Genomic DNA, 12,932 nt, shown 5'->3' on the forward strand with positions numbered 1-12,932 from the left:
ATTTTACTAGCCTGTCACGTGACCAAAACGGTTTTTTGCCCATAACTCCCCAGGGAAACATTTTAACCCTACGTCATGGGGGGTGATTCGGAATCAGCGTCCAAAAATACACCGATCTGGATCACTTTCATGCCCAAAGGGCCTTTTCACAAGAATTTTCTTAAAATTTGGGCGAGCGATTTAGTAGGAGCGCGATCTTCGAGATTGTTCTAAAAGGGCTCCCGACAGTTGAAACCAACTTCAATCGATGTATTTTCGGACGCTGATTCCGAATCATCCCCCATGACATAGGGTTAAAATGCTCCCCTGACGAGATATTGGCGAAAAACTGTCTCGATCACGTGATACTATCCAGTATTATAGAATTTATATATAACTTAACTGGTGATACTCGTTTCAAATATTATCGTCGACGTCGGACGAGTCCAACTCGGCGCGCGTCCTGGTAGGTTATAAACCTACAATATATAACATGACACTTAATTGACAGCTATAACAGCAACAATCATAACAGCAAATATTGTTTATTCACGATGTCAATCCTTCTCATCTCGCCGATCTGCATTAACAATTGTTAATGGTCTGGCCCAGCTACTTCGAAGAAATTTAGACGAGTAACATCCGCGCCGTCAACTATCTGCGGCGCGGCCCAGTAGTGCATCGCGCTACAACAAATAGTGCATCTCACGTCGCTCAAATATTAAAAATAAAACCGGCCTTTGTATTGGAATTTGGGCACTGGGCATGCAAATTATTGCAATCCAGTAAAACTAAACATTTTTAAATATCTTTTTGACAGATGTTACTCGTCTAAATTTCTTCGAAGTAGCGCACGCCGCTTTCTTCTCGAAATGAAGTGCTACGAAGTAGCGCGCGCCGGGCCAAATCATTAACAATGGTCAAATATCTTTTTGATATCCAATATATCGTTTCTTATATTATAAACTTTTAGCTCAATTTAAAAGTCAAATTATTTTAAAAGACACTCAAAATGTTAAATTATCTTTTTGATATCGTTTTGAGCTAAAATTTTATGTACGCCGCGCATATTTTTAAAGGTGCGCCGCGCTCATTTTATTTCGTATTTTAACTGATCTGTATTGTGAAAATCGAGCGCTACATGGACACCCCCGTCGCGTTATCGTGGTGTCACAAAGCAAAACATGCATTATCCTCCGCATACATGTGCTTCTTCATAAATGTACTCATAGCGTAAAAAGTGGATTTTGGTAATGCTGCGCCTTAAGTTCAAGCCAGGTTCAAGGGATGTAACTTCAATCGATCATAATTGCAATGAATTCAGTATTTCATTATTATCATAGCTACAGTATGCGAAACAATTTCGAAAACAGTTGCCAGCTGCGATTACAAAAACGAAATTTAAAAAGCAAACTGATCGCAATCAAATCCAACATTTTTATCATTTTCTTGACTAAGTAGTAAGTACAGAACATAAAACTAGATTTTGAGAATAACAAAACATATGTCCGAAGAACGTAGCCATCATCGTAAACCGATAACATCACTTTACAATTGTAGAATTGTGCACTTAACACAGGAGGGGCTAAGTGCAAAGAAACTGCTGCTAACTGCTGCTCACTGCTGCTCACTGCTGCTCACTGCTGCTCACTGCTGCTCACAGCAGTGAGCAGCAGTGAGCAGCAGTTAGTAGCAGTGAGCAGCAGTGAGCAGCAGTTAGCAACAGTTTCTTTGCACTTAGCCCCTCCTGTGTTAAAATGACGCAAATCGCTGCTCAGCGGTACGCATGGCTGGCGATCATACTTTCAACGAAAGCAAACAGAACAGAACGCAACTAAATTGTCCGATTACATGCGCGTGAATTTCCTTTAAAAACTGCCTGCGTCGCAATACGTGCCATTATTCCATATATGGTCATGCGAATCGAAATCAGGACGGGTATAAGATTTAGTTAGTAATGTGAATGTGACTTTGTTATTGGTGAGTCCCCAAATAATGTACCATATTTACCGACCGATCTGTCAAGTGAAAGGTCAGCTGTTGAAAATAACACAGCTAACCAGTGAATGTAGTCATACTGCAAATTAATCGCGATGCATATATTATATTCGAACGAATTTTAATAAGTATTATGATATAGAAATGTAATTATAGGATCAATAAATGTTTTTGCCATGAAACGGACCAAACTGATCCTAACTCATATTCCACTCATCATAGCATATCGCTTCAGCATGTACAAAGGGCATAACCTCAATCAGTTTAATGTAGTGAAATGACTGGTGTGAATGAAGTAGTGTACTAATACAAGTTGGAGAGGATCAGGTAAGCTTAGTCAGCATCCATGATGTTACAAACCCTCTGGGACATTACTGCGCCCAGTCTCCAAAGTTACAGTAAATTCCTACTACGGACAAACAAACACAGACAAAACACCAACAAGAAACTGATATACACTAGCTAGCTCAGAGAGGAAATGAGTACCGGCTCAGGAGGTATGTCAAAACAGGGCGCCCTTTCGAACACTACTCGGGCTAGAATCAGTGCAATTCGGACACTACTATGCAACTGAACCATGCAAAACTATATAAGTACACCTATGCTGGCAAGGCAATAGGTCAGACTGCCAGTCCTGAAATTAATTATAGGACTTAAAAAGACAGTTGATGGAAATTTAGCGTCCGCCTATGGGCTAACGGGCGCAATTCTTGTTATATTTACATGTAATGATCATGGATTCGGTTTGCAACTTTCAGGGATAGTATTTACAACACAGTCATAATTTCGTTAAAAGAAACGACATCACAAAGCAGCAACTAGGATAAAAAGTGTTCGTTAAAGTAAGGAATGCTTGCAAAGTTGTACAAGTTTTTGAGAATATTTGATACTGAATTTATGTCACCAGTTATAAAAAAAGTTCGGTTTTCAGCAGAACCTTATTCAAATTGTAGGTCTGTAATTCCTACCAAGTTCTTAACTGTCTGGAGATGGGCTGTTGAAACCCTGCTTCTGTGAGCTGTTTTGAAGCTTTGAATGAGTTAGAGTACTCCATCTCGACTCTGCTGTCTATGTGCAGAATACTCAGACCACCCATTCTTGCAGGAGGTGAAGCCATCTCCCTTATCTAGCCAGGCGCAAATCTTTCGCCCATGATAGCTGGTATGAAGTTTGTGTGTTTTCAGGTGATTGGGCTGTATCATTTGGCACCAAAGCTTTCTGGCCAATTGTGCAACTGCTTAATTTAGAAGTTCAGGCTTTTTCTTGAATTTCTTAGAGCATAGTATCTGCATCTGTTCATAGTAGGACCAAGGTTTCGCTGACCATTTTTGAAAAATATTAAATATTCAAATTACAGGTGGCCACATGTCTTTGTGCAAACGTTTGAGCTTTCATGTTTAATAACTTTGTAACTAACTGTGAATGAAAGAAAGCATTTTTATCCCATTTACATCAACAGCCAATATCACGAAAAAAAATAAATTGTTGATGTCAAAGTGGCAAACTTGGTGAACAATGTAATAATTTAAACTCTGGATTGGCACACTTAATATTATCAGTGATTGTAAGATGATAATAGTGGCCAACAAATTTATTATCTAGCTGCTGTAGCTACAAAAATCATCCAACATGAACTGGTGCAACACGGTCAATCACATAACAATCTTGGGGCCAGCTCAAGGGGGCCTGGTATATCGAGGTACCTTGTATAGAGAGGCACAGTATACTAAAGAGAGGTTTTACTATGTAACACATAATTTTATTGATTATCAGATAAAAGATTCAATGATGTAATTTTAATCAACATAAACTTCTAACAATTAACTTATTTTAGGGAGCCATGTTTCTATACCACCTCACCCTTCAAAGAGCAAGTAGCATCTACACTTGTATCCATGGCAACTTTGCAGGAACCAAACAGCAAGAGGTGGTCGTCAGTAGAGGTTTGTAACAATAGTGCTTTACTGTTTGAATCGAAATCAAACAGATTTTTGTCGTTTTTACATCTGCCCAACTGAAATTCTCCCAAAAAAGTTCTAAAGTTATAAATAACATTTTTATAAGATGATTATTTATTTACTAGGTAAGATCCTGGAGATCTTGAGGATAGACCAGAACACAGGGAAAGTTATACAGCTCTTCTCTACTGAGGTGTTCGGAACCATCAGATCTCTCATACCCTTCAGACTCACAGGTATTACAGCTTCTACTGTATTAAATATATAATATAAGCTGACTATGCCACTAATTTTGGTTTTAATAAGCCAAGGCTGAGAGCTGATTGGTTAATATCTGGTTACAGGTGGATCTAAAGACTACATAGTTGTCGGCTCGGACTCAGGGAAGATAACAATACTAGAGTACAACCCTCAGAAGAATATATTTGATAGAGTTCACATGGAAACTTTTGGAAAATCTGGCTGTAGAAGGATCGTTCCTGGTGAGTTTTAATCCAATTTAGTTAATTCTGCTTAAGGTTTTAACCGTTAGTGTGACCGATAAAACCTTAATTGTTAATAATTTCCTTTATGTGACATAGCTTAGCAGTATAACTGGTTGCTGTCCACAGACTTGGTTACAAGCAGAAGCTTGTACAATCCCTGCCCTATCTGAGTGAACTGCAGAATCCAGTATAATATATCACCTAGCAGTAACCATGGTAACCTCAGGTCAGTACCTAGCAGTGGACCCTAAAGGACGAGCAGTGATGATTGCTGCAATAGAGAAACAGAAACTAGTTTACATTATGAACAGGGATGACCAGGCCCGCCTCACTATTTCCTCGCCTTTAGAGGCTCACAAAGCTAATACTATTGTGTTTGATTGTTGTGGGGTGGATGTGGGATTTGAGAACCCTACCTTTGCTTGCTTAGGTGGGTTTTGTATGATAAATTGATTTAAATTGATACTGTATTACATTCTTTTAATAGAGGTCTCTAGACTTGATTATATTATTTGTATTATTTCAGAATGCCCTGCTAATTGATTAAATGTATGCGTTGTTCATTCCAATTAGGGCAAACATTTTTCAATTTGAGTGCGAGTTATTTGTAAGTTTGTTGTTGGTTGCTGTTAGCAAATATATAACCAGAGTCCCTCCCACACCAGAACTTGACTACGAAGAAGCGGACGGAGACCCGACAGGAGAAGCAGCCCAAATGGCACAACAAACCCTAACCTACTACGAGCTGGATCTGGGCCTGAACCACGTGGTGAGGAAGTACAGTGAACCTCTGGAGGACCATGCTAACATGCTTATTAGTGTTCCAGGGGGTAATGAGGGGCCTAGTGGGGTGCTGATTTGTAGTGAGAATTATATCACGTACAAGAACTTCGGGGATCAGCCTGATATTAGATGTCCTATACCAAGGTGAGTTTACTTTCACTTTCACTTTCAGATGTCTTTTGCCCTGGTGGGTTTACTTTCACTTCCAGATACCCCATTATATGTATCTTGTTGGGTTCCCTAAAATTGTAGTTTAGGCTCAACTTTAAAAACTTGATCTAATGTGCATATATTTATATTTGATTGTAATTAAAGATTTTAAGGCGTTAGTACCGAGTAATACCTCTGGGTAGTGCTCCTCAATCAATCAATCATGATTTATAAAGGGGAAGGTTAGAGTGAGTTGTTATTCGCACTTTCACATTAAAATACATTGTGACGTCATGTTGTAATGTATTGTAATTGCGTATAAGCCTTACTGTGTACACTCAAGTTGTGTAATGAGTACTACAGTTACTGGACTGATTAATTATAATTTACACAGGGTTTATAATATCGTGCAGCTAACCCGGAAAGTGTACACATTTCAAAAAAACCTTTTGTGTGCACTTTTAAATTTGTAATTTATATATTATATATAGTTAGATAGGGTGGAGTCTCTCGCTTTATCTATAAATATCTTTTAATATTTATATTGCAGAAACATTATTAAGAAACAATGTTTCCAGGAGAAAGAATACTTATATATTATGACCTTTGAAAAGAGAAAATTGATTAAGTTAATAAAAAGAAAATTGATAAATAATACAGTTTTGATAAATTAATTACTAATAAAGTTGATAACTAATAAAGTTTTAAAATGGACTGATTTTGACAATCTGGTTCACATGGCTCATAACAGATTATTATGGAATATGTAGTAGTATGAAAAATGCGTGACTACTCGGCCACCTGATTTATTTCTCGTGTTTGCTGTATTTAGTTTTATAATAATAAAATATGTACAATAATAATGTTTTCAGGAGAAGGAATGATCTGGACGATCACGAGCGGGGAATGTTGTTTGTGTGTACAGCTACTCACAAGACAAAGTCCATGTTCTTCTTCCTAGCACAGACCGAACAGGGGGACGTGTTTAAAATCACACTAGAAGTTGACGAGGACTCTGTAACTGAGATTAAGTTGAAATATTTCGACACAGCTCCTGTGTGTTCCTCGTTTGTAGTGCTGAAGACAGGGTTCCTGTTCCTTGCCTCTGAGTTTGGTAATCATTATCTCTACCAGATTGCTCATCTTGGGGAGGATGATGATGAGCCGGAGTTTTCTAGTGCTATGCCATTGGATGAGGGGGAAACCTTCTTTTTCCAGCCTCGACCCCTAAAAAACTTGGTGTTAGTAGACGAAATGGAGTCTCTAGCTCCAATCCTCCACTGTAACATAACAGATTTAGCTAACGAGGACACTCCCCAACTGTACAGCGTCTGTGGGCGAGGACCTCGTTCTACTCTACGAGTGCTGAGACACGGACTGGAGGTTTCTGAGATGGCTGTGTCAGATTTACCTGGTAGTCCCAATGCTGTGTGGACGGTAAGAAAGAGTATTCACGAGGAGTATGACTCTTATATTATAGTCTCCTTCGTGAATGCTACCTTGGTGTTGAGTATCGGGGAGACAGTTGAGGAGGTGACCGACTCAGGGTTCCTGGGAACCACGCCCACTCTCTCCTGCTCTTCTATTGGTAATGACGCCCTTCTCCAGATCTACCCTGACGGAATCAGACACATTCGCAGTGACAGACGAATCAACGAGTGGAAAACTCCCGGTAAGAAGTACATAGTGAAATGTGCTGTAAACCAGAGACAAGTAGTAATAGCGCTGACAGGAGGAGAGCTGGTTTACTTTGAGATGGACCAGACTGGACAACTTAACGAGTACACGGAAAGGAAGGATATGAACAGTGAGGTGATCTGCATGGCACTGCCCAGAGTACCACCTGGTGAGCAGAGAGCTAGGTTCCTGGCTGTGGGTCTAGCTGATGAAACAGTGAGGATTATCTCGCTGGATACGTCTGATTGTTTGAGTCCGCTCAGTACACAAGCTCTGCCAGCTAGGCCAGAGTCACTGTGCATTGTTGAGATGGGGCAGCAGGAAGAGGGTGGCACTAACTCCTCCACCATGTTCCTCAACATTGGGCTATCTATTGGCGTGCTGACCAGGACGGTAATGGATACTGTTACAGGAGAACTTTCTGATACCAGAACCAGATATCTTGGTACCAGAGCTGTGAAACTGTTCCGTATCCCAGTACACGGAGTGGACGCAGTTCTAGCTATATCCAGTAGAACTTGGCTCAGTTATTTCTACCAGAGCAGGTTCCACTTATCACCACTGTCGTACGACACTTTGGAGTACGCTTGTGGGTTCAGCAGTGAACAGTGTACTCAGGGTGTTGTAGCTATCTCGACCAATACTCTGCGGATCTTAGCGCTGGAGAAGTTAGGAGCAGTGTTTAACCAGGTGACCATGCCGCTCAAATACACTCCTAGGAAGTTTGTTATAGACGAGGAGTCAAGTAACATGATACTTATTGAGACTGATCACAACACGTTCACTGAGAACTCCAAGAACCAGAGAAAGCAACAGATAGCAGAAGAGATGGTGGAAACAGCAGATGATGAGAGTAAGATGGAGGCCGCTAAGCTAGCTGAACAGTTTCTGTCTGAGGATCTCCCTGAAGAGATATTCTCCTCTCCTAAAGCTGGAAATGGAATGTGGGCCTCTCAGATCAGGATTCTGAGTCCTATCAAGCAGGAAACTCTGGAGATTATCAAGTTCGAGCAGAACGAAGCAGCCTTCTCTGTCTGTATCTGTCAGTTTAACAACTCCCCAGTTCCGGGACTGACCTACGTTGTAATTGGTACCTCCAGAGACTTGTCCCTAGCTCCCAGGCAATGTTCCGGAGGGTTCCTCTACACTTACAGACTTGTAGATGATGGCTCTCATATGGAGCTGGTGCACAAGACTCCAGTAGATGATGTCCCCACTGCTTTGTGTCCCTTCCAAGGCAGACTGCTAGTGGGCGTCGGTAAACTACTCAGGATCTACGATTTAGGGAAAAAGAAACTACTGAGAAAATGTGAAAATAAACACATTCCTAACCTAATAGTGGGTATAAAATGCTCAGGTAACAGGATCCTAGCTTCAGATAACCAGGAATCAATACACTTTGTCAAGTATAAAGCTGGTGAGAACTCTCTGGTAGCGTTTGCTGACGACACCTTCCCACGTTGGGTTACTCAGGCCACCATGTTGGACTACTACACTGCTGCAGTGGGTGATAAGTTCGGTAACCTGGCCGTGCTCCGCCTCCCCCAGGATAGCAAGGATAATGTGGAGGATGATCCCACCGGAAACAAGGCTATCTGGGACAGGGGTCTCCTGAATGGAGCCTCCCAGAAGTTAGACATGATAAACATGTTCCATATTGGTGAGTCTCTGACCTATCTGGAGTTAGCTACTCTGATACCAGGTGGTAACGAAGCCCTTGTTTACACAACGCTCTCTGGAACGATAGGAATGTTCGTGCCCTTCACCTCGCGCGAGGATATCGACTTCTTCCAGCATCTGGAGATGCACATGAGGAACGAGGCACCACCACTGTGTGGACGCGACCATCTCTCGTACAGGTCCTCCTACATTCCTGTTAAAGCTACAATAGACGGGGATTTGTGCGAACAATACAACAGTTTGGAGCCGTCTAAACGTAAGGCTATCGCAGACGAGCTGGACCGGTCACCCAGTGAGGTGTCTAAGAAACTAGAGGACATGAGGACCACTTACGCTTTCTAAACTTGGACTAATTGATTGAATAATTAATTAAATGTTGATTTTTAGAAGCTATTTTTATTATGATCCCTAATTTATCACAGTATGGATGGATCTGAACTGTTCCCGGCCCAATTAAATGTAGAAATGAAAAACTTACGGACTTGCTTAATTTAAATGGTTAAACGCTGGCATTTTTCCAAATTGTCTGCAATTTATCTTGATAGACTTTTAAATAACATGATATTTTCTTATCGCAGACAACCGACTATGTGTACGTGCGTTTATTATTTTATCCTATATTTTATTCTACATCTCATAGCGCTTTACTGCTTCTATCATTTATATTCTGTCTATATTCCACAAGTTCTCTTCAGAAAATTTATCAACTTTTTCTTAGCCAAGAACATAATAATCTAATGAAGTGAAGTATTTTAAAGACTTATCTCTAGTGGTTTGGTATTTATTTTAATCAACTTATTTTCATGCTTCTCATTTATAATATTTTCCAACATTTCCTCTTTTATCGAATAGCCTTAACACTCTCAACGTACGGATACTAACACTTCCCAACCCTAAGGTAGCATGACAGAATTACAAGAGATAAAGTTAGGGTACTCAGTAACCTCTGCTCCTCGCACCACTGTAACAGTAGATACTAACTGTGGTTAGTAACTTAGTAATAATCCCAATAGTATTGATTATAATATTTAAAGCAGAATTTCCCATTGAACCTTGATTTGAGATGGCTACTATAACGTATAAAGTATAAACATTGTATTAATTGATAAATTTACCTAATTAATTAATTAGTATTAGCTTTGTAAGTAACAAATAATAACATTGCACAGGACCTGTATCAGTTACAATAGTAGGAGAGCGAACTAACAACAAACTCTTCCCCCTGATCACACTGCACGACTTTGCGTTTGATCACGTGTCCCAGTTCCGGTCTCTTGAGAGGTCTTGTGAGGATGCTGCTAAGTTCTTCTCACAGTTCGTAACATATCACATCGACCTGCCAGGTATGCTACTTTCACTTTCACTTGACACTTTCACTCAGTTCCTTTCTACATTAGAAAAGGAGTCCTCACTTGCACTCTCCTCACGTCCAACAATGGCGGTTCTCTTGTCGCTATTATGATTTAATGACGTAGAATGTATGCTTATTGCTTTTAGTTTTTTCTCATTTTACAAGCTCACAGATAGTCATTACTCTATTAATGTCTTTAAACTATGTTCTGAGAGTCCTAACTCTCTACAATTCACGTATCTCTACACGTCTCTACACGTCTCCTATCTCAGGGTGTGAGGAAGGAGCAGGAGATGTCACGTCACAGTACGCCAGTTTAGATGATCTGGCGAGTATTATAGCGCACGTGCGCTCAGCGCTCAACATAACTGATATGATGGTGCTACTTGGGGTGGGGGCTGGTGCTAATATCGGTCAGTTACCCTTCAAATCAGCTACATTATATTAGTGAGGTTTAATCGTAGTCTAGTGGTTATTTGTTCCTATAAATGTTAATTTCCCCTCATGACGTCACACCCCCTGATGACGTCACGCCCCCTAATGACGTCACACTTCCTCAGCTATGAGGTATATGGTAAAACACACGAAGACAGTTTTGGGTATGATACTGGTGGAGGTTACTAACGACAGTGAAACATGGACCAAGTGGACCCAGGACAAAATCACTGACTTGGTAGGTATAACTGGTCTTAATTGGTTTTGACCACAAGCACGCTGAGCTGCGCTATTTTAAATTTGGTTAAAAACTTGAGTCTTTTTATATTCAAAAGATGAAACCAGTATGACAAATACTCATTAAATGTACTTTAATTTAGCAGATAATTGAGGTGAAAACGATATAAGCTATAAATTAATAATGATTTAAAGAACCCATGATTCTCCGTTGTCAGGTTATGAAGCCAAGTGATATTGTAGGACTGCGCTCCAAAACCCCAGAAGAACTAGCCTCCAGCCTCCTTGACAAGCACTTTGGTAGAACAGCTTGCCCTACCCACATTCTTACCGACTGCAGGCAGTACTTAACCCAACGACTGTTAACATCACAGAACATGAAGAACGTTAGCTTGTATCAACAGTCGCATTATCAGAGGACTCCTATCCCAACTGCTGATCTCAACGGTAAATATCTCTGTTTATTTCACAACATTCCTTCCTAAATTTCAGACATGACCTCAGAAATAGCTCGCTCTTTCAAAGCAGGCGATAGAAAAGATGAAATGTTTTAGTTTCAATCTCTGATAGACTTACTCTGTGATGAGTCATGTTATATCATGATAAATTATATGACTTATAAAGCTATAAAAATCTTATAAAATTAATGCCGAGTTTGAAAATCCTCTAATTTTCAGCGAATACTGTGGTACCAACCCTTATTATCTCTGGCAAACAATCATGGAGAAATGATGCTTCAATAGAAGCGAGAGCAGAACTTACTCCCTCCGGCAAGGACATCACATTACTTGAACCTAGTCCTTGCTACTTACTGCCGCTCGAAGAGGCTGGCAAGAAATGTGCTATATCTATGATGCTTTTCATTCAGAGTGAGTTATTTCACACTACAGCGCATTTTCTTTTAAGTTACACTGACGTTCAGTTTTATATCTTTGTTCAGTTTGATATGAAATTTTGAGTTGCCAACATTTTCAGGTATAGGATTAGGATTGTCTGCTGGACTGACTAGTGGGTACAATCTACAAGATGCTTATCAGAGAGTGGAGAATGTTGCTGAAATGAAAGACCCGGCTCTTGTTTGAGTGCAATATCGGCTCCCGCGTTTACCGACCACTACTGGTCACTATAAATTTGTGCTGTTCTGTGACGCGCAATGCGTCAAATAAACTCAAAGTATTTGTAAATCGCGCGGCTCACAATTAAGTGTGTTCACGCGCGCTACAAATCTTGAATGGTGTTCTTCAATTCCCTTGGTACTCATGTTCTTCGTAAATTCTGCCTCGGGACTATCAAGTATCAACTATGCCAATTGAGAGTTGATTACACTTAAATAATTACTTAGTGTACGTTAATTTATACCTAATTATCGGTATAATACGAACTACGAAGCATCTTGAATTTAATTAAATTCGTGCACACTTTTTTTCATAAAGCATGTTAATTATTATACATATATCATTCCTATACTAATATTAGCTGAATTTTTTCATTAATTTGTGGTTAAGCAATAATTTTGTATTTCAAATTTGTATGAGCAAGTCTGCGACTTGAATAAAATTAAGACAGATGTTTTTCTAGCCGATCAAGAGATTATTTTGGTATTTATGTTAACCATAGTTTGTTCAAGATTGAAATGAATGTTGTTGTCACCGAAAATTTATTTTTTAATTGACTGTGTTTAAGTTGAGTATATGTGATGGATATATTCTTATCAGCTTGTAATATGCCAGTGTTACAGTCAAATTTCCACAGAATGTGTTAGAATATTCTCACTCTAACAGTTACCTATCATTTAGGGGGGCATGTTGTCTGGAGATCTGTCTATTGGTGAGCTGTTGCAACTTAGAGAAACTGTAGGCAAGTTTTATTTAGCTAAATTTTTTTAAAAACATTTATGTTTGCCTAATGCCTATATTTCATTTTTACACTCTTGTGGTACTACATACAAGATAATTAATATCAGACATAATTCAGGAACGAAGAAGTTTGAAGCTTTGACCACTCCAAAGCAAGAACCTAATGACGCAGAACCCACCTCTATTCCTTCCAAACCTGATCCAAAAAGTATAGACTATAAACGATCTAACAAACGTGCTCCTCGTGAAATGACCTCAAAACGAAAAGTTTCTGTTATCAGAGAGCAAACTACTGGTAAACGGACAACACGCGATCCCCGTTTTGACGATCTTTCTGGAACGT

General features: G+C 39.7%; 2 protein-coding genes across 3 annotated transcripts in view; both read left to right on the forward strand.

Moving 5' to 3' along the window:
- The window catches only part of LOC134814429 (uncharacterized), a 112,845-nt gene that overhangs the window by 80,414 nt on the left and 19,499 nt on the right, over positions 1-12,932 (forward strand). The window lies entirely within an intron of this gene.
- On the forward strand, positions 3,778-9,342 carry LOC134814422 (splicing factor 3B subunit 3-like). Its single transcript, XM_063822533.1, has 6 exons — positions 3,778-3,920; positions 4,061-4,171; positions 4,280-4,417; positions 4,647-4,850; positions 5,086-5,347; positions 6,226-9,342. The coding sequence occupies exons 1-6, from the start codon at positions 3,818-3,820 to the stop codon at positions 9,050-9,052; spliced, it is 3,645 nt and encodes a 1,214-aa protein (XP_063678603.1). The 5' UTR covers positions 3,778-3,817; the 3' UTR covers positions 9,053-9,342.

The sequence above is a fragment of the Bolinopsis microptera genome, chromosome 4 (assembly GCF_026151205.1).
Source record: "Bolinopsis microptera isolate Bmic1 chromosome 4, MBARI_Bmic_1.0, whole genome shotgun sequence".
Taxonomy (NCBI): Eukaryota; Metazoa; Ctenophora; class Tentaculata; order Lobata; family Bolinopsidae; genus Bolinopsis; species Bolinopsis microptera.

Coding starts and splice junctions, on each gene's coding strand:
- LOC134814422 (XM_063822533.1), top strand. CDS start 3,818: ATGTTTCTATACCACCTCACCCTTCAAAGAGCAAGTAGCATCTACACT. Junction 4,172..4,279: donor CATACCCTTCAGACTCACAG/GTATTACAGCTT, acceptor ATCTGGTTACAG/GTGGATCTAAAGACTACATA. Junction 4,418..4,646: donor CTGTAGAAGGATCGTTCCTG/GTGAGTTTTAAT, acceptor TGGTAACCTCAG/GTCAGTACCTAGCAGTGGAC.